Source organism: Melospiza melodia, chromosome 5 (assembly GCF_035770615.1).
Source record: "Melospiza melodia melodia isolate bMelMel2 chromosome 5, bMelMel2.pri, whole genome shotgun sequence".
Lineage (NCBI taxonomy): Eukaryota > Metazoa > Chordata > Aves > Passeriformes > Passerellidae > Melospiza > Melospiza melodia.
Window position 1 is genome coordinate 77354568 of NC_086198.1, and position 24103 is coordinate 77378670.

Below are 24103 nucleotides of genomic sequence, written 5' to 3' on the forward strand. Positions count from 1 at the left end.
AGGAGACGGTATCAAGTCCTTCAGTGAAATCCAAATAGATTGCAGCTGCTCTGTGCTCTATTAACCCCATCATTTTGTAATTCTGTCCAAAAAAACTAAGGGGAAGGGCATAGAAGGGCATAGAGTCAGGAAGGATTTTGATTCCACAAAATCAAAATGCAAGCTGGAGAGAGTGTAAGAAATATTTTCCTGGAGCAGGGCAGCAGGTCAGTGAGATGGATTTCTTTACCTCTGAATGCTCTTTTGTCCATAATTAATGGTTGGTATATTCTCCAGTGTGTGTCCCTCATGGGCAGTTTTCTGAAGCATCTTGTGATTTTGGCTCTAAGGCTTTTAGCTTATACCAGTTTCCAGGGGGATTTCTGTGACTTAGAGATAGATTCTTCAAAGTAGCTACAAGAAAAAACTAATTTAAAATACCATATCCTCCCATTCCTCATTAACAACCTCTTCTCAAGACCTAATACTGACAAAATCATTGGATGCTGCTTAGGACTTTAAAAGATGTTAATCTCAATAGTGCTGTGGCACACAAACCAAAGTGAGAATCTTGCCCAAAATACTCAATGTTTTGTTTTGTTGTTTTTTTGTTGATTTTTTGGTTTTGTTTGTTTGTTTTGGTTTTTTATTTGTTTTTGGGTTGGTTTGTTGTTTTTTTTTTTTTTTTATTTTATGTTACATTGGCCCCCTATTGGCCTCTTAATGGATCCTGGCCCTGTTGTCTTCCAGGTGTTGAATGGTTTTTCTTCACTCAGCCATTGCCATGTTTCTCCTTCCCCTGTTTTATGTGGCTTCTATCCTTGCAACGATCCTTGGTATTTGCTATTCACCACATTTGTGTGTCATGGTCTTCAAGTGCTTGACAAGAAACCAAACCAGAAACAAACATCTTGGTGGTACAAAAAAATAGCCAGTTATTGCCTTGGTGGGATAAGGGGAGAGGAGCTGAGCAAGCCCATTTGTGCATGTTCACTTTTTCCAGCAAAGAAGAGATTTCTCTTCCCTAACTACCAAGATGCCTGGCAGTTGCCCCTTCCTGCTAAAATATCCCAGCCTTGTGCTTGTGTCCTTCCTGCTGGAGAAACCTGCAGCCCAGTGTGAGTGTTTCCATTGTGGCTTGGCAGCAAGGAGGACATGAGTGAAGCCAAAGCCTGCTCCAGATCCTGCAGGAAATGAGATGCTTCTGCTGAGTGGGGCTGGGATGTGGTTACACACCGTGGCATCAGCCAAAAGCTGCTGTGCTGATCTCGGGACTTTCTCCATAGAGTTCGTATTGCAGTATGGACAGAAAGAGATTAAAGACAAAACCTTGGGAGATTAGTTCTGGGAAGCAGCTTCATTCATTCCACTTTCCTTCCAAACACATCATCTCACCAAAATGTCACAAGGGAGCTGTCCTGGATTGCCGAACAATTTGTATTCTATTTGCCATCTGTATGGCAATTGTCTTCTGTTCAGTGGGCAGTTTTCCTTATCTCTTCCACAACCATTCCTCCCTCCTGGGAGACATCTGCTGATAACAGGCTATTGAATGTCACTGCATGACTGATAAGAACTACAGCATCCCATTGGGAGATGTGAGCCCAGAGGGAGGAGCCAAGCATTCCTACCTGGATGTAATCTTGAGGTTCTGGAGCACCAGCATGGTTTTCTCCACTGGATTTCCCAGAGGAACAGCTCCTCTTCCACTGGATCTTCAGAGGAAGACTGCACCTTTCTACAGGGTCCCTGCTCCACCAGAACCACCCCTGACACTCCAGGAGGGCTGCAGCCACATTGCCAATTGGACTGCTACCAACACCCTGACCAACAGGGTGTATTCTGACTCTGTCAGTGCTGTTTTGGTTAACTGCATTGTTTATTTTATCTTTTTATTTTCTTCCCTATTAAAGAACTCTAATTCCCATATTTTTGCCCGAGAGCTCCTTAATTTAAAATTTATAGCAATTTGGAGGGAGGGGGTTTACATTTTCCATTTTAGGGGAGTCTCCTGCCTTCCTTAGCACACCCCTGTCTTTCCAAACCAAGAGAGGAGCACTGAGGCATCTTTACCACCTACTGCTATGAGATACCCTCAACAGCCAAATCCCTCTCTGCTTTTCCTTCTCTCTTCCTCAAAACAAAAGAGAATAAAACAACAACAACAAAAATCAAACCAAACCAACCCACCAACCAATCAAAAAAAAACATCAAACAACCAGATTTTCTCTTTATTTCCCCCACACCCAATGTATTGTTTTAAGTGGAATATGCCTTCTCTATGTTACTTTCCAACCAAGTAGTTTTTCTTAGGACATTTCCTTATTAATATCTGTAATACATCTTAATAGAGACTATTTCTCTCTTCAAAAAGTACAGCAGAAGCTCAAAAATAAGTTTTTTTCTGTATAAATGTTTCTGATATATTTGAAAGGTAAAGGATGAAATAAATTCCTGTTAGAAGAGGAAGTTCTGGGATGCCTTTGAGCTGTCTCTAGCTCTGGTACTCACTCTCTGTCGGAACCTTGCTTAGACAAAGGACAGGGTGTCTTGCTCCCTCAGAGGTCTTGGGAACTCAAACTTATTTCTCTGTGTCTCATTTTTCCTGTCCTCAAAGCACAGGTTGTACCTCAAACCCAGCCCAAATCCAGATGTTCATCTGATGCCAACCAAAGCAGCTCCTGCACAGCTGGTGTTGACCACAGACTCATCTGCTTGTATTGCTCATAAGTCTTGTCCTTCCCCATGTCACCTCTCTCCTGGTGATTTATTTGTCCCTTCATGCTGTCACATCTTGATTTATTTCACTGCTGCTGATGGCAGGGCCCTGCTTGGAATCTCTGCTCCTGGTGCTCTCTGCTCTGTGGCAAAGGTAATTACCAGCAGCAGAGAGCAAGAGGTTAATTCTAGGCTCCTTTCCTCTGCCTGGACCAGGCATAAATCCTCAGTAGAATCAACTGTTCAAGCAGCTGCCACTCAGTACAGAAATAATTCCATTTTTAAGAAAGCAAAATTTTTATGTAGTGCATAACTGGAGAGGTGATATTTAAGCGTATTTTTGTGCATTTGGAATTAAACCTTCTATGTAAAGGTTTAAATACTGATTATCTCAGTCCATTTTGATTCAAAACCCAGCATGGTCTGAAGGGAGCAAATATTTCTAAAAGCATCTAAACAATAAATTATTTTCAGACTGATGGAGAAACATTAAATATGTTTTCCTCTTTCATTACTCTTGTTTTAATTATTATTGTGTTTCTAGTAAGAAGAATGAATATTTCCTGCTTTGGCACTCTGTTTCATTAAGCAAATTGGTTGCTATTAAATCAAACTTAGTTGGCTCCTTGCCTGATTTGAAGATTTTACCCATAGTCCATGAAACAGGCTGCTGGTGATACCATCAGCAGGGGGCAAAATCTGTGTGATGGAGGGAGGTTTGCCCTTATTCCCATTATAGTTTCAGTCCATCTGCAGCTGGCTGCGCACTCAGGCTCCCAGGTACCACATCAAATGCTTTTTGAATGCCTCCAGGGACAGTGACCCCAGCACTCCCTGGACAGCCTGTTCCAATATTTGACAAGTCTTTTAGCAAAGAAATTTTTCCTAATATCTGATCTAAATCTCCCCTGGTACAACGTGAGGCCATTTCCTCTCATCCTGTCACTTATTACCTGAGGGAAGAGACCGACACCCATCTCACTACAGCCCCTTACAGGTCTGTCTTACCTGGAAGTCACCACTTGCAGTAGCTCATCAATTAGTGAGATTTTTGCATAGCTTGGTGCAGCTGATTATTTTTGTGGCTTCATGAAGGGAGCCAAAATGCAGACTGCCCAGTCCATGGCTTACATCTGATGGTCCAACACCAGGGTTAGGGGGGAAGAGTGACCCCCAGGGTCTGACTCCTTCTGTGAAGCTGAAGAAGAGCCCAGAGCAATCGCTACAGATCTCAGGAAGTGTTCACCAGAGCTGCAGCTCTCAGTAGCAGCAGAGAGAGCGGGGCTCTACCCAGCTGAAATGTCTCATCCATCCAGCAATCCCCCCAGTGGGTTCACCTGGAGAAAGCTCTGCCCCCAAACCCCAGAGCACCAGGGGTGCAGTCAGGGCTGCTTCTGCAGAGCTGCCCTCACAGGGAAACGCTCTAAAGCAGCTGCAAATGTGGATCAAAAGCATCTGGGATGTTGCCTGAGCATTAGGCACCTGGCCAGGCACAGCATGGACTGGCACTGCCAGGTTCTTGTAAGTGCAGGAGTTGGGACAGTGATGGGAGAAGGTTAATGTGGAAGTTTTTGGTGGCAGAGCTGGGTAGTGGGTGAGGAGCAGCTGCTGGGGATGCAGGGGACAACAAGGGACAGTGACTGGCTGAAGAGGTTCTGCAAAAGGCTCTGCTGTGAGGAACACATCTTTCATGAGTGTTTTCTTCTTGCTATGAAAAACTAGGTTGTTGGTGGGAATTCCTCCTGTGCATTCCCTCCTGCCATGACTGCCTTTGGTTTGGGCTGTAGTTAGCTGGGAGCTGCCTCAGGCGAGGGTATCACCCCAAGAAGAAACAGCTTCAGAGGAATAAGAAGGGATCTGAACAAAGTGTGGGAGATATGTGCCCTCAGGAGAGGACAAGAAGCTGTTTCTTGAGCCACAGGAAGCACTGTCCCAGGCAGGAGATCTCAGAGATATCATGAGGATCTTTACCTCCCAGTTTTAGCATTGATGGGTTGTTTCAGTTGAACACACAGGCCATTAGTAAAGCCTTAACTTCATGTTTGTGCTTATTTGCCCTTTGGGCGGTAAGGAAAAAACAGTGAGATGTGCAGATAAAAGTTTTAGTGTCTTTTTCACGTTTTGGACTGATGTAGGAGGTGGCAGGAGGGGCTCAGGTCAGGAAAGCAACAAGGCAAAGCCTGGTGGAGGAAGGGCACTTCTTCAGAAAGGACCTGGGGTCTGAAGGCACACTAGGTGAATCCCTAAAAGTGATTTCTCACTTTTATTCTGTGCACTTCTGCCCAGGCAACTCAACTTGATCCTGAACAATTTTTCTGGTTTTAAAAACTGCAACGAATCACAAGCAATTGCACATGTGCTTCTCTTGAAACACTCATGTAGCTGCATGTCTGATTATAATTACACTCCTGTGAAAATTTTTGGTGGACCCAAGGATTTAATCCCACAAGCCTCACTGATCACATCACTGTACGTGAGAATTTATGCTTGCAGGATTAAACGCTGCCTTCAGCAATGAAGCAATTAATTGTTATAAGCAGAAAACATGCAGGGGTGGGGGAAGAAGAGACAGGCTAAAACACACTGTGGGTGAAAGGAGATCTTTCACTGCTGTGGATACAGATCCCTGTCACTAGGGCTCATTGCTGGGCACTGCTGGCCCAGGCTCTGTGCTTACCAGGGAAGTGATGATTTACTCTGCTTGACCCAGACAGGGAAATAAAACCTGATTTTAATTCCAGCTGCGTAGAGAGCGTGTGGGTGTGCCAGAAGTGCTTTCCCTGGAGAGGTCCTACAATTCTCTGGTTTGCAAATTTTTTGACAGTCAGAGAGCTGCTGGGGCTGGGCCTGGCTGCAGGCATGGGAGCAAACCCCTGCCTCAGCCAGGGGGTGACCACCCACCTGAGCCTGCCCTGAGCCAGACCAGCTGGGCACACGGTGCCAGTCAGTGAGGGAAAAGGGCAAGGGAGGTCTGACTGAGCTGAGGACTGAACAAAGAAATATAAGTTTGTTCAGACACCGAGCTCTGAGTACTGCTGCATGGGAGGTCTTTCTGCTGAGGCTGCCCTGGAAGACCAGGGTGGTGTGTGAGTGCTTAGGGAAGGGATTGCACAGCCCAAAGAAGTACCCCAGTTTCCTCCTGTGACCTCCACCAGCTCAGCTGCAGAATTCAGCACACCTTCCTCTTACCTGGGGCTGTGTTCAAAGTCTTGCTCCTATGGAAAGGATCTTCTTGTGGAAAAGAGAATTTATTTTCTTGGTTCTTCTCCTGAAAACCTTCCGGAGGCTTCACCAAGTCCCCAGGTACACAACCACACAAAGATGAGGTTTTGCAGAAGAGAACACCTTCTCCTGTTACTCTGGTGTAAATGTGAGGTTCAGAAATAAACCACCCTGAAGTCACCTGGTAATTGAGGAGGGCACCTGCTGATGGTGAATCTCATCCCTGGTGTAAATCAGGAAAAACCTGAGTTCACCTGTTGGTGGCATTATGCCCTCTTGCAAATTATCACTGTCCTATTGAAATCAGCTGAAGATCCAGATTGAACTCTTTATCCCTTCTCTCTTTCCTCCTCAACAGGAGCAGAGTGAGGGAGTAAACTGAAAATATTGAAGGACTAAACTAGGGTTTCCAAGAGACAAGAAAAGCAGTTTGGAGGTGACACTCAGCTGTTTCTGCTGAGCAGAAGGTATCCTTAGCCTTCAATGGGTTTCAGAGAATTGGCATTGGAAATTGCTGGAGCATCATTACACAGCTGATAGTCTGAGGTCACAACCAAGAAAAGTTAGGTTTTTCCTCACTCACTTCATCTGAATATTTGGAGTAGGAGGAAACAATGAACTCCTGCACACCTGGGCTTTTCTTCCCATCTGTATATACCCGCATTTTCAGAAATTGTCTATGGCCCCCCTAGAAGTGGCAGGATGGAGCTGGAGCAACTCCACTTCCTGGGACATGAGCATGGGAATCTCTGATACCTTTTCTCCTGAGCAATTTGTTACAGAATTTGTCTCATCTGTGTTCAGTTTCTCTGCCACAGCTGCCTTGGAGCTGGAGTGGGAAGCTCACCTGCAGGGGCAGCAGGAGGCAGATGCTGTCCTGTGCTCTTGCATGACTGCTGACCTGCATGGGCTGTCTCCCTGGAAAACTTCGATGCCCACATTTGAATAAGTAGATCCCAGACACTCAGGGTGTTCTGCCAGAAGCCCCAATGGTTTGGCAGATTTTCCAAGCTCATGCCCCTTCTTGCTTTCATTGATGTCCGTCCTAATTATTTTACATATACCGTTCCTTGCTGCATGAAAGAGTGTTCTGAGTGTGTGAGAAGGAGACTTTGTTGTCTCTTATTACTCATGTAATTAGGCAGTACTGGTAACCTTATGTAAAGGAATATGAAAATATTTGGGTTGCTTTTGGCCAAATGCCCTGCAAACTTCAGAGTCCCCTGAATTTAGATGAATTTCATGTTTTTCTGGGGTTGCTGGAATCTCTTGAGGAGTTTAGCAAGTTAGGTACAGCAGGTCTCTTTAGGGCTTTCTGTCCCTTTGTTGTCATATATCAACCTCTTAAATCATGAATTAAGCCACTGCCATTAATAATGGCTGTGAAACATTCTCATAGTTAAAACATGGCCAGCCCGCAAGTTTAACAGTCAGCAGTGAAAATGTTTGTCACCAGCTCTGTGAACAGGGGAGCGTGTAAGTCTTAAACAGGAACAACTCTATAGGACTGAGGAAACAAATGGAAGGCTTGCTGTTTTATTAGCTCAACAAACTGCATTTCACTCCTGTCCCTGTTTCCCTTCCTGCATAGCAATATATGCCCCGTTCCCAAAACGCTCCTGTAAACAATGGGGAGGGAAGAGGGAAGCCTTTTGTGTGGCTTTTGCTAAGATTGCAAGTTGTGTGGGCAATGCAACTCGACAGAATTTCAATGAGATTTGCAAGCCTGTGTGCTTGTGCAAAGGGAAGTATTTCATAATGCCTATTCTCTCTTAATTGACTTTTTTTTTTTGCACACCGTAATTTATATGAAGGCAAAAAGGGGAAAGTGCCTTAGCAAAGCAGTCAAGTCTGTCTTTGAAGAAACCAAAGAAATTTTGTCTGGATGGATTTATTAATTCTGTAATTAAAACTTTGATGCAAACATGACATACTCCAGAAATTGTAAACTGCTCTGCTTAGTGCTCCAAAGGTCTTGTCTCTTTACATTAGGCAAAGTTCTGTTCTGAATTGTATATTATACATTGTTTTGTGGACCCCTTGAATTATTTTTAGGTTGGCTTTTTTTTTTTAAAATTTTGAATCTTAGTCTATACCCTTTGGCTCTACATGTTACTGAAGGAGTTCAAGTTCCTGCTATCTGTCCTGTATCCTCATTCATTACTGATATCTTCACAAACATCACTTAATTATAACAGTGAAGAGAAGTTTAGGTACCTCTTACAGCATCCAAATTGATGTTCATAGTGAGCAATTGAAACTGATACCTACTTTACATTATACAAAGAGTATGCTGGGCAAAGTGTGTGTGTGTGGAACAGTTTGAACTTAAGAAATGTAGCAGGGCTACAGTAAATTTATTCTGGCTGCTTCAGCACACTGTGAATCCAGCTTTCAATCCCACTGGCTGCAGAAGGACACAACCACATTCTCCCTGCACTGGATTCTGCTGTGCTGTAATTACTTATGAAAATCAATTTTGTGAATACCACTGTAGCAGCAGAACCAAGCCAGAGAAATGTCTCTAGAAGAAGGGTGGTCCTTAGCAGTGGAGAATTTAGGAATGTTGGAGTAGGTGGCCATGGTCAGAGCAGGCATGTGGATTTCAGAGGGCTGAGAGTCAAAACTGAGGTTCCCAGCATGATGGTGGTGACTCGTGGAAAATCCCTCGGGAAAGGGAGCCTACAGAGTGGCTGTCCGGGATCTCGAGGGGATTTGTTCTGGCTTCATCTCCATCTACGTTCCTGATGTGCTGGCAGTGGAGGGGCAGCTCCATGGGACCTGTTCTGGGACGGAGGGCCGTGTTAATTTGCATCCTTTTGAAAGAGGGAACAAGCATTTCTAGTTCCACAGTGATGAACAGAGTCATGGAGCTTGAAATGTGGGATCTTTGGGGAGTTTCTTACAGAAGCCTGATGTGGGAACTCACTTTTCTTGGGAAGGTTCTTAGGAGTGATGGGCAAATGGGCTCTGGGAAACTGGACATGGAGACTGCTCTCCGTTCCCTGCCCTGTTGCAGAGCAGCTCACGGTGCTTCATCCTCTCTCTGAAATCACAGGCATGAAGGACCATTGGCCAAAATGTTTGTGGCATAATGTGGGACCCCTTCTCCTGCGGTACACAGAAGGAGGACTCAGAGAAGCTGCAGTGGGCAGAGGTGAGGGGCCCAGGAAACCCCAGCAGCAATAACAGAGGCACCACTGGTGCCCTGGCATCAGCAGGGCCTTTTGTTTTGGTCTTGGCAAATGTCAGTGGTGCAATTCTCCTGGATGTGAGGGTGGGAAGGGGAGCTCTACAAAGTGGGATATGGGGTTGGGGTCCCTTGATCTCAGGACCAGAACCTCTGTGCCTTCTTATCCACACTGCTGCAGTCACTGCTGCAGAGCACTGGGCAGAAATACTGCTTCCAGTCTTATAATGTGCTGCCCAAGCAAATGTAAAATATTTAATCTGGCATTGCCAAAGGGGTGCTTTATGACTTCTGCCAAATTACATTATATAAACATAATTAAAGGGTTAGCTTTGTTTGAATCTGTCATTCTAAGCAATAAAGATGTCAGATAATTTATTGTTGCATTTTGATACTCACCCTATTAAGCTAATAACTGTTTTTGTGTGTGCATGTATGTATATGAGAGCAGCGTTCATGGAGTTTGTCTTTTTGAAAAGTGGCTGAGTCTGAGGATGTTGCTGATGGAGTCCAGGAACATGCTCTGCTACAAAACCACCTTCCAGAGTTTGCTTTTGAGCCTGGATGCCTGCAGCTCCCAAAACTGCTTGGGAAGGCTGAGGGGAACAGGAATCTGTCCCTGTGCATCAGTGGCAGTAAGAATCTAGTGAGGGGAGCAGGGAGATGCTGGCACCACTGCAGGGGCAGAGCTGGGATTGTGCTGGGTGAGCTGCATGCATTAGAGGTGGAACATGAGCCCTGCAGCCAACAAGTGTCAAGCTGGGATAGGATTCATCAACCTGAAACATTAAAACCACAATATTTCACATGAAAAAAGAAATTTAATAAGTTCTTTCTCCTGCACTGTGGACTCTTCATGCCCAAGAGATCTCTTTTTGCCTAGCAGCAGGTGCTTCACTGAGTATTCAGCATTTCAGCCAAGTCCTTGTTTTAGGAGCAGAGGCGCAGCTACCTGGCTTATTGAAGATGGGGGGAGGATTTGGACACAAGCCTGTACTGTGGGTACCAGACTGGAGCAGCCCTGGCACAGTATAGGATGGAACAGAGCAGAGGACATGTTCTTCCTTATCTGGGAGGGAGCTGGGATGGTTTTGGCTGATGGTGGCAGGAGCTCCATACAATGGGGCTGATGTGCTGGGTACACACTCAGCTTCTGGAGCAAAACAACACTCTCCCTCCCCCTCTATTTTAAGACCTGTGTTACAACCACTAAATTGATAGAAAAACAAGCCCAAATCCTGTTGAGTACTAGGACAAATATTTTTAAGGTTATTTTAAGATTTATAAAAATATTAAACTAGAGAGTAAAACACACTTTATTAAACTGTCCTATTTACAGTCACATACACGGACTCTCTGTTGGGTTACAGAAAGTAAAGATGCCTGTAATTGCATTGTCAGATTCTGAGAGAGTTTATAGATTAGCAGGTACAATTACCCTCCTGAAATCTGCTGTTGAGATAGGCTTTCCTTGTGGCTGCTGCTGAGTGCACACACAGAGCTGTAACATGCTTTTTGTTCACCTCTCCAGGGCAGTGGGTTCACAGGGAGCTGAGTTTGTCAGTCATCCATCACTCCTATAGCATAAAGTGTCCTATTTAATACTGAGACATTGCTGCTGGATGCCTGAAGAGCCCAGGCATACTAGGGGATTAAAAAAATAGTTCAATTAAAGACCAGGGCAAAAATAGTTTCATGGGTTTTCTGTTTCAAATTAAACTCTCAAAAGCCTCTTTCCCAAATTTCTTCCATTCGAGTTTTGGATCCAGTCCTAAATGCTGGGTCTGAAACCCTAAATTACACCATAGCTAGTGCCCACGTCAGTGGAGGGCTGGATCCAAATAACCACACTGAAATCCAGGGAAGAAATAACCACACTGAAATCCAGGGAAGCTTTGGGTCCCCTGCCCAGGTTCAGCAGAGCCCCTTTGCCTTGCGGATCCTCTCTGCCATGCCAGACCCCCATCTGCCTCCCCACAGCCCATCCACACAGAGCCAGCCTGCCTAAATGTCATCTACAGAGTAAATATAAAAGGACCTGTGTTAGCTGTGAAGTCTGGTAGGGGTTAAGTCTTTTATAAGTTCAATTAGGAAATTAAACTTGCTGGGAGACCTGCAATGCTTTCCAGTTGTTCTCCAAGTATAACAACAAATCTCCTCATTTTAGGCACGGTATCTAGGGGGGTATCTGGCTTTCTAATCTGGGGTTTGGTTTGGGCTCATCTCTACACAAAATATTATTTTAACCACTCTTTGTATTTCATTTCCATACTTTTTCTTTGGTATGCTTTGAGAAAAGATTCTGCCAAAGACAGAAATGCTTTGAGCCTGAAAAACATTTTTTTTGCTGTGTATATGGAAGGCAGTGTTTTGCTTGGCTTAGCTTGTGAAATACATGGCACAACCTGCATGAAATATTTGAGGCTGAGGAGACATGAGCAAGTCTTGAAAAAAAAAAAAAAAAAAAAAAAAGAAAAAAAGAAAAAAGTGAATTTTCATTCAAGGGTCTCATTTGCTTAGAGCCACACCCAGACAGGAGGGGTGGAGCAGAGCAAGGAAGAAGAGTTCATAAATAAACTTGTAAAATGAAAATTATTATAAAGTTAAAAAAACCCCAAAACAACCCTTCCAAAAAGCTCAGACTCATGGCAAGGTTTCTACATATGTGAGAAGGATTTAAATCATTAGCGTTTGATAAAAATTCATGAGACTCCAGAAGTACCAGGGGTTGAGAAGAAAGCCCTGCCTCACATGCCCAGACTGTGGAAAGGACTGCCAAGTGCCCCTGTCCTCACTGGGGTGGGCTTTTCCTGCCAAGGGTGGCACTATGGGGTGCAAGACTAATGGGGAGTTATCAGAATTGTAGGATAATTTAGGGGACCTGCTGGAAGGGATCTCTGGAGTTTTTCACTCTGACTTCCAGCTCCAAGCAGGATCAACACCAAGTCTGTAATTCCATGGGCTCCTCCGCCCTAGAAGTGTCCAAAAAAGGTGTGAGGAAGAGATGGCACTGAATCAGGCTCAATCTTCTCTTTAGTAGATCTCAAAGCAGAGAAGAGCCTGGTTTGCCCCATTTCAGACTGGTTCTCCTTGGAGGCCACAGCATCAGGATGGGCTTGTGGGCAAAGCAGGGTTGTGGCCACTCACGTGTCCCCATACCTGTTCCTCCATGGTGTGGTGCCCCAGGCTGCTTGACCATGTGTCTGGAATGTGTAAGCTTGATTTCCATTCATTGTCTCTGCCAGTGCTGAGATTTTGGCTACTGGAAGATGTTGTCATATATATCACAAGGGTTCTATTGTCATTACATTGCAAGGGTTCCATATTGCTGGAGTTTTGTACCTCCTTGATGTTTCTTGTAGGCAGCTCCTCCAGGCACTGCCTCTTCCTTGTCCTCACAGCAGCCACTGACTCCAGTTCCCCTCAACCAACCAATCCACTCTTTTATAACACTCTTCTGACTGGCTACAGCTGTGGCCTGTTAACATCAGGCCTGTTCCCAATCTCTAATAATTGGCTCAGCTGCAACTCCTTAATGGGGTAAGATTACTTTCTATACTGCCTTTATTTTCTTATATTGTATTTCCCACAGGAAGAGGCTGTGATGGTGAGAACTACTGCAGGTGATGTGTTGTCATGCTGCCTGCCAGCCCCAAGTTGGATTGGGCGAGGGCAGCTGGTCATTGTCTGTGGCCAAATATTCCCAGGGGCCTGTGATAACACACTAGAGCAAACCAAGGCAAAACTCCCACCTCTTGGATTTCCAAATCCCAGCCACAGCCCCATGGAGGTGTGAGATGTGGGCAGAGCAAAGCAGAGGAGGAGCTGGAGTAGCTGCAACACGCAGCAGATGTAGGATATTAGCTGGCTCCTCTACACTGCTCCTGCTGCAGCTGGTGGGCATTTTGCACTCTTGTTTGCTTCTTGGTCATTGCTTAATGCCTTGCTGGCAGTTCTCCTGACATGCCTCCACCTGCAAGTGAGCAGCTTCTCCTGCAGCCCCTGGCAGAGCAGACTGTGTCCCAGTTGGGGAAGTTCCCAGTGAGATGCTGGAGGACATGGGAGAGAGAACCAGGACTTGGGGGACCAGCTGGTCCCTGGAACAACCTGTTCTCTCCATCCAGACACCTTTCCACTTGTCAGGAGAGCTTCTATTTATCCAGAGCAGACAAACTTGTTAGGAAGGTAATAAAATAGGCTGAGGTTCTGTGGGCAGCTTGGGGGATATAGCTTGCTTGCTTTTAACAAGGAGTAAGTTTTTTCTTAGATTGGAAAGTGTCCTTTGAAGGTGCTCTGGGGTGCTGCACAGGGCAGTTTCTTTAGCTCAAGGGAAAGTTTCTGGATCTAAAGTGTGTGGGACAGATGGGATCAGCAAAATGAAAGCTGATGTTTAGCGAAGTTTGCAAAGTCAGTGGTGGCATGGGACATGCCATTGCAGTGACCTTAATGTTTACAGCATCACACAGGCTCCACACCAGCAGCTCAGTCATGTTCTGTGTCTCTTCAATGCCTTTTAATTCTTCTGGTTGCCTGCAAGGGTTTGATAGAAAAAAGTGGTGTTTTGGAGGCAGAAGAGAAGATTTATAGACTTCTAAATTAAAAAAAACCAAAACCTGACACTGGTCAGAGTTTCTTGACACCACCATTCCTACCAGTTATCCATGCTGAGGCTGGAGCTACAGCCTGTCCTTCACACAGGCTGGTGTGTGGTCTTTAGCCTGTAATATTTCTGAAGACTTCCAAGACTGAATTTTCCTCTTCCAGTGTCCACAACCCTAGTGCAAAAAAAGGTTAGAAACTGCACTTCTAGCAGAGAGTGTTGGGGTCCAGATGATGTCCCCACTGTTCCTATGTCTTCTCTGCTCAAACACATCTTTTTCTGTCACTGGAGGAAATCTTGGTGGAGGCAGAGATGTTGCACTGGGATGAGTGAGAGTAAAACCTCCAAGAGGAGCTTGCAGGACAGGCTGATAGAGTCTGTTTGTGCTGGTTCCTCCCAGCTGAAGCAACTCCTCCAATCTGACTATCAGCCCTTCAACTATCCAGCCCAATCTCTGTAACTCATTTCTAGGTTGAGCTTTTATCCTAACTAACAGGAGAAAAAAAAGTCCTGTTGAATAGAAGAGGCATTCTCCTTGTTAGATTCTGAAAGTGAAGCACGTGCACATGGGCCTGGTGCTTTTGCAGGACTTTAGGACTTGCAGGACTCATAAAATCTGTTTAATTTGGCTGTATCAGTGTGCCCGATGCATGGCAGGCATCAACACACCAAAGCTTGGGCACCCTTCTGCAGGAAGGCTTGGGCTTCAGGAAGGGGAAGAAGGGAAGTAGGAAACTGAAAGCCAGCCTCTGGGAGTGATAGTCTGACCTGCTTGAATAGGAGGATTTAAATAGCCCATTAGGGAGCTGGGGAAATGCAGGGCACTGGGAATATTTCTCTGTCTGCTCCGGGGTGCCCTGGCCCCCAGGGCAGCACTGACTTGGACACCCATTCATGGAGAAAATTTCCTAAACTTCAAGATGGCCTAGAATCCACAAAAGTGTGAAATAGATTATAGAGAGTAGGTGTATCACTTGGTAAGAAATTTAGGTTTTGGGATTTTTAGTATGTTGTGGATGGAAGGAAGATGGAGGGCACAGGGTACTGTCCTGAGTTTCTTCTTCATGCTGCTTCTTCCTTCTTCTTCTTCTTCTTGGGTTTGGGTGGCATTTTGTAATTGGGCAGGAAAGTCTGCATTGTGGGATCTGTGGGATCAGTTATTGGGTTAAAAGCGAAAATAATCTAGGTGTCCTTTCTTAATTGGATAGTTTAGTCTTAAAAGCCCTTGTAACAAGAGATTGTTGGTCATTTTGTGCCTTCTAATGAAAAACTGCAGAACTCATAGTTGTGAGACTGTTTTACTGATAAGAAATAATAAACACCTGAGTCTGAACATGAATTACTGTCTCAAGTGCCTTCAATTCAGACCCAGAGAAACCAATGGCTGGTACCTCAGCAGCTGAGACCCCCACAGGGGGCAGGCAGGATAAATTTGTTGGTTTTATGAAGTGAGTAGCTGCTGTTTATAGAGCCATGCACAGGAGCTGCCAGGCCCAACAGAGGAAGGGCCCAGGGGATGTTTTTTGCTTAGGAGAGGGAAAATGCTGTGCAGCTGATCTCAGTGAGCTGAGCTATGAGGGAAGGGCACTACACCATGGCAGTAGAGTGGTCAAACATCCCCAAGGATGTGCCTGTAGATGGTGTTTCCATCTGGTGCTGGGGAGAGAAGGAGCAAGCCCTGTGCCGTGAGGGCTGGGACAGAGGAACGTGGCTGTCAGGGGACTGAAACACCCAACAGAGCTCAAATTATAGCAGAGGAAGAACCCTAAGAGATGTGAGGAAGGGAATTTAATAACTCCTGGTCCTGCACAGGGTGGTCAGTCCCCCTAACTCTGAGTGAACATTCTGTTGCCCAGCAACTATGAAGTTGCCAAGTAAACATTCCCAGAGGCCTGGGGTAGCCTCAGGGCTGCACAGGCCAAGGAAGGTCTCAGGAAAGCAGAGGCCAGAGGCTCCCAGGCTCATTCCTGCCTGGTGCCTCCCACACTGAGCCCTCAGGGCTGAGGGGCAGCCCCTGAGCTGAGCTGGCAGAGAAGCAGTGCTGGCAGCACCTGGGCTCTGTTTCCTGCTGGTGGCTGGAGCAATGGAGACCTGGAGCAAAAAGGAGATGTCAGCCCTTTTCCTCAGGATGTGCAAGGTGAAACTCCCATCCTTCCTCAGGTGAGGGGGTTCTTCCTCCAGCCTGCATCCTCTTCTGCTGCCTTCTCCATGCCTCTTCCCTCACCATGGGAAACCCCCATGCCTTATGTCTATCACTTCTGCCTCCTCTTGTACCCCCTTCCCCAGTTCTATTCCTCCCTGTAACACCCCCTTGCTCTGCCTTGGGATGCTTGCTGGGGTGGGGAGGGGATGCTGTGCTGCCAGATTGGATCTGAGGTGGTGCTGGGGGGCTCTGCCCCATCACCCCACCCGGGACACAGTCCAACATCCAGAGCAATCCAAGGATCCAAGCAATCCACCCTGCCAAGGAACCCGAGTCAGTGTGTAACCTCGAGGAAAACTCCTCCTGCAGGGAACTCAGAGTGACAGAGGAGGACTCCCAGTCTTCACTTATGCAGCTCTTAAGGAAAAAGAAAGAAGTCCAAGAGATGGAAAAGGTCATGGCAGAGAAAGAAGAGGTGAGAAAGATGGGTGGGTACTGGTGCATGGCTGGGATGGTTTGTGGTTTTTTGGAGTTTTTGGGAGGCAGGTGGCAGATTTTGGGTGCAGGCAGCCATGTCACCCTCACTGTGGTGCTGCCAGGCCTTCAGGCAGAGGATGAAAGTCATTGCTGACCGCTGGAGGGACCTGCATGCCAGGAGGGCCCAGCTGAAAGCCCACGTGGAGAGATCTGGAAGTGCTGTGCAGGTACACCAGATCCTTGAGCTGCACCACAACCCCTCCCTTCCCCTGGGGAAGAGGGTTTTGGGCTGCACTCCTGTTGAGAGGAACAGGACTGGCAGGGCGCAACGTTTTCTACCACGGATATGGGAAGGCCTGAGAAATCTTGGGTGGAAAAGAGCTTGTACTGTACCAGTGAGATCTTCTGCCAGCCCCAAATGTTCCCCAGGAAGGGTGTAAGCCTTGTCCCCACTGCTGACATCCAGATGTCTCCGGGGTGCAGATCCAAGCAGGTCTGAAAGTCAGTCTGCCATCCTGGGTACCGGTCTCCAGGACCAAAGGGTCAATCAAGAGGGATGGCCCTGTGAAACAGGGAGAGGAAGTGTTCACAGGGTGGTCCAGAGTTGGCCTCTCTTCGCTGAAGATGTGTCCTACCGCTGCTGGTGAGTAATCCAGCTCCATCTTACCCTGCTTTCCTTTCCCTCCCTCTGTATGTGCATGTGTGGGGCTGGGGGAAACCACCAGAAATGTGAAGAGTTACGAATCCAGGCTCTGAAGACAGACAGAAAACAGAGAGAGGAGAACCTAAAAATTGATGGTGAGCTTTTGAGAGCCAAGATGGAACTGGAAATCCTCAGAAAAAGACACCGTAAACTCTGCAAAAAAGTGCAGAAGTACTCCATCTTCAAGAAGTATCTGGAGGATGTGGTGGAGGTCTCACAGGTGAGTTTGGACATAAGTGAGACAGATCACAGCCTTGGGGAGAGACTTAGATAAATGCCAAAACTAGAGACGGTAGGGTAAGTCCAGGACATTGGACACTTGCTCAAACTAGAGATCTCAGATGGGATGGAAAAACCAGCCTGCAACCAAGGTGAGCCACAGGGAGCAGAGTTACAGTAGGAGAGTCAGAACAGCTAGTGGAAGATTGAGAAAAGCAAAGAAAAGCCATGAGAAGGGGGGAAAGCTTAAGGCTGAGGGGAATGGGGACACCCTTCTGTCACTGTTTAAGGTCAGATGAATTGTTTGGGAGAAAGGAAAAGCTGCCCAGAAAGTGTCCCCAGGCAGTTGCCAAAAAGCTGTGCTCTCTCTTGAGGATGTCAGGACATCACTCACATGCCAACCACCCCAGCTGAGGCCTCCCAAGTCCTGGGGATGTGGCTCTGGACACTGCAGTTGCTCTTTGTGCTTTATCAGAGCACTGCTCACCTGGGAAAAGGTGCAGCACATCCCCTTGCTGTGGCAGTGACGGCTGTGGTGTGGCACAGTGGGAGCCCACCACACCTGGAATGCAGCAATGCCCAACAAACCAACTGGGAAGGACAGAATCCCAGAACAGTTAGGGCTGGGGAAGGTGGGAGATCTTTCAGGAGGGAGAGGCATTGGCCCAGGTAAAGGCAGGGAGCCAAATGACATGAGAGCTGCAAGCTGAGAGCGTCACTAACACCAGGAACCCTGTGCTGCAGTTTGAGGACATCTCAGAAGTCATTTCAGAGTATGTGTTGCTGGTGAGGACACGGAAGGACCTTCTGCAGTCACAACAGGGGCACAAGCAGCTGACTGAGCAAGACAAGGTGTTCCTGGAGCAGTACAAAGCACAGAAAGAAGCTGAGATGCTTCAGTACCAAAATGAGCTGGGGCAGCTCAAACTACGTGTTTATCAGGCTCAAAGTGACATCCCCCTCTGGGTAAGGAATTGTGGGGTGAGCAGGGGGACATCTCCAAGCCTGGCTCTGTCAAGACTGGCTGATGGCTCACCCTGCAGCCATGGGGTCACAGCAGAGTCCAGTAACAGTCTCTGGTATCACGGACATATTTAATGACAAATCCTTTCATTAGGATCTTTTCTCCTGAGAAGCTGAGAAGCTTCAGCTTCCCCATATTTTGCTGCTTTGGAATGTGATTTGGAGAATTTTTTACCCAGCATGTGAAATTGTTTTTACTTGAGGACCAATGACAGCCACCTGTGTTGAGGCTGCGAGCAGTCACAAGATTTTGTTATCATTCTTTTCTATTCCTTTCTAGCATTCTGATAAAATCCTTGCTCTATTCTTTTAGTGCAATTTTAACATATCCTTTTCATATAATATATATCATAAAATAATAAATCAGCCTTCTGAAACATGGAGTCAAGATACTCATCTCTCTCCTTGTCCTGGGACCCCTGTGAATACCACATTTGGTGACACCGAGTGAGGAATGTTGCCACAGTCTGGGATTGGAAGAGATCCCTAATTTCATCCCCCTCCATGGGGTTGGAGAAGGAAAAATGGCAGACCAGTCTGGAGTATAGAACTTAGTGTCTCCAAGCCAGGGTCTCTGGTGCTGAAGCATTACCTTTCTAGAGCATGTCCCCATGCTGCCTGTGCCCTTTCCTTCCAGGAGGCTCGCTGGGCTGACATCCAGGACAGGACCTCCAAGAAAACCAGGAAGTTGTGGACTATCAAGCTGGCCATCCACAACCTCTTCCAGTCCGCCAACCTGCGGCTGCAAGCACAGGGGAGTGCGTTGGAGTGTACCAGCTCCTTACAGCTCAGCATGGTAAAGCCAAGCCAGAAGGAGGAGCAGTAAGGAGCCTCCACTGCCCCAAGGGAGGGGAGAGCCCCAGACCCTACAAACACCTTCCTTTTCCTGAGAGAGGGGCTCTCTCTCAGGCATGGCGCAGGGACAGGGCACACCAGGCAAACCTGACTCTTCTGAGGATGTAGGGCAGGGTCCTTGCCTGGCAGAAGGAGTGGGAACCAGGCAGGCTGAGGCAGAGGATGCAGACCAAGCCATGGCCAGCATTGGTTTTATTCACCTTGCCCTGAATTCAAGCTCACCCACAAAAATCCATTCTGGTGGTGCAGATCAAGCAAGGCAAATACCTTTTTTTGCTGCTCAGTTTGATAGGTGACATTTGGCATCTGAAAGAGCCAACAACCCCCCCTGTGACTCCTGTTCCCATCCCTGCCCTGAGCTCTGCCATCTCTCTTTTCCACCCTAGATACAGCAGTTTATCCAAGACCTTAAAGACTTCCAGCTCTATATCGAGATGCAGAAGCACCAGAGGGTTGCTACAGCTCTGAAGACAAAAGGGACCTGGCAGCATGACCTCTCCAGCCAGTGAAGGTTCAGTGGGGTGGGAAGGGAAAGAGGAGAGCAAGAGAACCATACAGATAACCTAGACTCAAAACAATAATAAAGAAGTCCCTTCATTTCCTGGGAGTATTGGATACATCAGAGCAACTCCATCCCACAGCTTCACCCCAGACACCATTGGGGGCCCTTCCTTAGAATTCTGGCTGTATGACACAGTGTTCCTGCAAAGCTGGCAAGATTGTGAGAGCAGGCTGGGACAGGAGTATGGTTTCAAACAGGGATCAGCACTAACGTTCACATGTGGGCATCCCACTCAACCTAAGCTCTTAGATATTTGAGAGACATGTCACAACGAGGTGGGGAGACCGTGCTTTCAGGAGAGCTGCAGAGAGTTCCCACCACCACACCCAGCACGTCCATGGATGTGGATTTCTCTGCACAGCCTTGTGTTATGGACTAAAGCTCACCTTCCCCCTCAAGATCTTAGGGAAAGTGTGGGGAATGGACATAGGTGACAGATGAACCAGCCAAAGCTGAGCGTTTAGCTGCTCATCACATGTGCCACCAAGATGAAAGCAAAACAAGAGGACTAACTAAGTGGCTCTGGGGACACACTGTGGTGGTCAGTCAGGCTCCACATTCTTTTGGGGACAACCTTTTTATGCACCAAGGCCTCAGTGACATGAGCTTACAGATTTTGAGGCAAGAGGCCATTGATCACATGCTCTTGCTCCCTGCTCTCCTGTCCTGAGCTGGGGGAAGAAGAGGAAATAAAACTCTCTGAGACGGGAAATGTGCAATGCAGAAATGCTGTGTGATGCTCAGCTGTCCCCAGGCTTTGGGTGGGATTTGGGAGCAGCAGGGCTGGAAATGGAGCATAGGAATGAGCTTTGAGGGCATGTCCCAAAACACCCACCACTCATTCAGAGAGATGTTTCCATCTTCCTCATCCTCAATGTGGTGACTTGTTCAGAGGGATGTTTCCACTTTCCTCATCCTCACTGTGGTGCAGTGTCCTTGCAATTGCTGGTTTTGTAAGGTGATAGCCTAAAGATAATTTGGAAGAATTAAAAATTGGTGTTCAAAAAGCAGTTCAAGTTCTTCAGCGTAGTGAGCATGTGAGTGAGCATGAATCCCAAACTGGCTCTTTTCAGCCAGGCAGGTTCTGCCATCCACTCGGTTTGATCTTCCAAAAAAACAGGGTGTGAACTTTGATATTTCCACATTGTATGGCAAGAAATAACGTGTCTGTAACAGTTTTAATCCTGGGTATTACCTCTCCTCCAACCTTCAGAGATGTACTGATATACACACCCTGCCTTCCCGCACGCGGGTGGGTAATTAGGAAGAAAAAATCCTCTTTGTGTGTTGGTACATGTCCTTCTGAGCAATTCCAATTTCCATAGGGATCACATGTGGCTGAAATGCAGCTGTTGCTGCTATCCTGTGTGCTTTGCAGTGCATTGTGCTCATAAATAAAAAGTGGGACAAATTTCAGCACCTAATCTTTTACAGAAGAGAACTAAATGGGGACTTCAGAGCCCTGTGCCAACACAGGAATTAATAACATATTTGAATATTCTTACAGGAAATTTCAGAATGGTGTAAATTGAATATATTAGATTGAATGGTCATGTGGATTATTACCTTTGATTTTTTAAAAATGTATTTTCATGATAAAGGTTAAAGCCAAGAAATTAAAGCCTTTAATTAACGTCCTCCTAGTTGGGAATATGATTATTATGGAAATGTTTCCATTTTATAGTTATGCTTTTAAAATGAGGTTACAGAAATGCAGAACTTACCCCTCCAAAAATAATGTTTCTTTCACTATCCTCACATGAGTCTGGTCCAGTTGCCTGCATCTCCCCACATCACACTGCCATGAGCTAGGAAATAAAGCTGAAATCTAAGGCTGTTATAGAGAATCTTATTTCTTTGTTTTAATTTGGTGGTTTGGGATTCTTTTTTTTTTTTTTTTGGGGGGGGGGGTTTAATGAATTAATGAATGCCTCTTTTTAAATTAAAAAATTGAAGGAAAGAAAAGCCTTACACTTTCTTTCTTTCAGGTGAAGACCAACTGTTAACTGAGACAAGGCCTTTGTTTCTTCTTTAATTTCTAGTATAACTAAGGTTTTTTTATATTAATTGGGCTACTAAGAGTGCTGGACACAGACTGGAACTGAAATCTGAGTGCATAACAGGAATCCATGCAGTGGTTAAGGAGTATCAGGAAAAAAATATTCTTGGAGTTATATTGAAATAATTCCAATGTATCTTCACTGGAATTAATGAGTTTATTTTGGATTCATTCTCTTGTAAGTAGGAGGTTGGCAGCAGCAGGGATAAGAAAGTGGCTTTCTCTGAAATAGGACAGAGAAAGAAAAGAATGCAATCTAGGAAATGACACAGCATTGGTCTCTTTAGAAAAACCTCTTTCTATAACTTTTTTGCCTTATTGTATATTTTGCAGAAGAAAAAATAGTAAAAATAAATGGAATGATAGATGTGTGTGAGGGAGACAGGATGACTCTTGCTTAGAATTTGGTTTAAAACTTGAGAATTTTCCATCCCTGAAAGTGTTCAAGGCCAGGCTGGATGGAACCTTGAGCAACCTGGTCTTGTGGAAGGTGTCCCTGCCCATATCTGGGGATTGGAATTAGATGATCTTTAAGGTCCCTTCCAACTCAAACTATTCTATGATTGTATGAAATTCAGTCCACTGTGGGCACAGCACATGGTGATGGGAATTGCAGTGTTCTTGGGCTTGGCTGTGAAGTATTTGAAAGATCAGAGTGTAGTAGAGAGCACAGTGCTGTAATTTTTGTTCAAGTGGCTTTAAAGGAAAAAAAGGAAGCACCCAATCAGATATCTGCTCTGAATTGAACTTGAACTAGATAGTTGTTGAAGGTCCCTTCCAACAGAAATAGTCTGTACTGTTCAAAACATCTAGGGTTTGATATTTTGTTGTTGAGATATGTGTGTGATTACAGCAGTGTGAAAAAATCAAGTCAATTTTAAGTCTTCTTTCCTTGCTTTTAAGATGTGTGCAGTTCCAAATGCTGCCATTATTGTGGCACTATCACAGCTGAAGGTCACTTGTGGTCCTGAGTAGGTCCTTGAAAAATGGAAAGATAAAACGCCCAACCCTTCATCTGGCATCGAGTACTGGGTGGAGAAACTTCATTTGGAGGTCTCTGATGGCTATCTGAGAGACATGCTTTGATGAGCAATAGCTGCCTGTCAGTTTGGCAACACAGCTACTCAGGGGCAACCAGCAGCAAGAGTACTTGGTTGATGAGCCAGTTTGCAACAAGAGCTCCTTGTGAAGGGCAGAAAAAAGGCTGTGCCTCAGCTGAAGGGAAGGGGGAGCAGCTGGAAGCAATACTCAGCATAGAGACTGCATGAGGTGTTGGCTGGAGCAATGCTGAGTGCACGTGGGCTGGATTTTGTGAATGTGGGTTTGAAAACAGATGGGGCCAGGCACCTGCTGGGAAGCTGCACATAGGGGGTAACTCTAAAAGGTAGGGGAAAAGTGGGGGGAAACAAGTTAAATTGCTTGCAAAAAATCAACCCAGTGTTTATGTAACGGCCAATGGTTATTTTAAAGCCAGAGAGGGATGCCTGTATAGCAGAAAGTTGATGATGAGATAGTTAAATCTAAATATGTGTAAAGTCCTGGAGAGGAAAGGATAATCTTTCAAAGTGAGCATGTACAGCTGCTCACACTTGTTCACTAACCCTTCCAAAATGTGTCCTGTGGGAATTCCCACACAAGACTGAGTGAATTGCAGATTCAGGAGGAAGCCACACTGCTGAATAACAGATGTTCAAGTCACCACTCACTCTCTGCCCCCTTGGATAAGGAGGCACTGCAGTCTTGCTCCACACCTGCCCTTCTCTCCCCACTCCCAGTCCTCTCACTCATGCCCTGCTCAATGCAGATGCTCTGATTCATTTTTCATTAATTCAAATGTGTGCACATAAAGTGCATGGTGAGGAAAGGAGGAGATTAGAAACACCTGGTGGGAGCTTCTGGGGAGAATTGCCTTAAAGATGGTGAACCCAGAGCATTTTACCTTTGCCAGGTGTAGGTGATGGGCAAAGGGCTGAGGGTGGGGCTGGGGCTGTGCATCCCTGTTGCACCCTCCACCTGGGGCAAATCTTAGAGCTCTGGGGCTGTGCATCCCTGTTGCACTCCCCACCTGGAGCAATCTTAGAGCTCTGGGGCTGTGCATCCCTGTTGCACTCCCCACCTGGAGCAATCTGAGAGCCCTGGGGCTGTGCATCCCTGTTTCACTCTCCACCTGGAGCAATCTCAGAGGTATGAAGTGCTCCTGCTGCTGCCAGTGAAGGGTGGGACAGGAGGCCTCTGGTGGACAAGGAGAGAGAAGCTCAGAAGATGTGCATGGAGAAATTCCCTCAGGGAAGGGTGATGTGGATGTCTTTGGGAGTGCACCAGTAGGGTTGTGATAAAGCAGAATTTGCTTTTC

The 24103-nt window shown here is 46.2% G+C and overlaps 1 protein-coding gene across 1 annotated transcript; it reads left to right on the forward strand.

The window, feature by feature from the left end:
- Positions 1-15792: 15792 nt before the first annotated feature.
- Positions 15793-19638, forward strand: LOC134419138 (coiled-coil domain-containing protein 42-like). The gene is made up of 7 exons (XM_063158100.1): positions 15793-15869; positions 16222-16327; positions 16452-16556; positions 17055-17252; positions 17996-18217; positions 18912-19070; positions 19516-19638. Exons 1-7 carry the CDS (start codon positions 15793-15795, stop codon positions 19636-19638), a joined length of 990 nt encoding a protein of 329 aa, XP_063014170.1.
- Positions 19639-24103: the final 4465 nt, after the last annotated feature.

What these genes read in the sequence shown, in the direction of transcription:
- LOC134419138 (XM_063158100.1), top strand. Translation starts at nt 15,793, where the DNA reads ATGGAGACCTGGAGCAAAAAGGAGATGTCAGCCCTTTTCCTCAGGATG. An exon ending in ATGTGGTGGAGGTCTCACAG is followed by an intron (nt 17,253 to 17,995) that starts GTGAGTTTGGAC and finishes CCTGTGCTGCAG; the next exon opens with TTTGAGGACATCTCAGAAGT. An exon ending in GCTCCTTACAGCTCAGCATG is followed by an intron (nt 19,071 to 19,515) that starts GTAAAGCCAAGC and finishes TTTCCACCCTAG; the next exon opens with ATACAGCAGTTTATCCAAGA.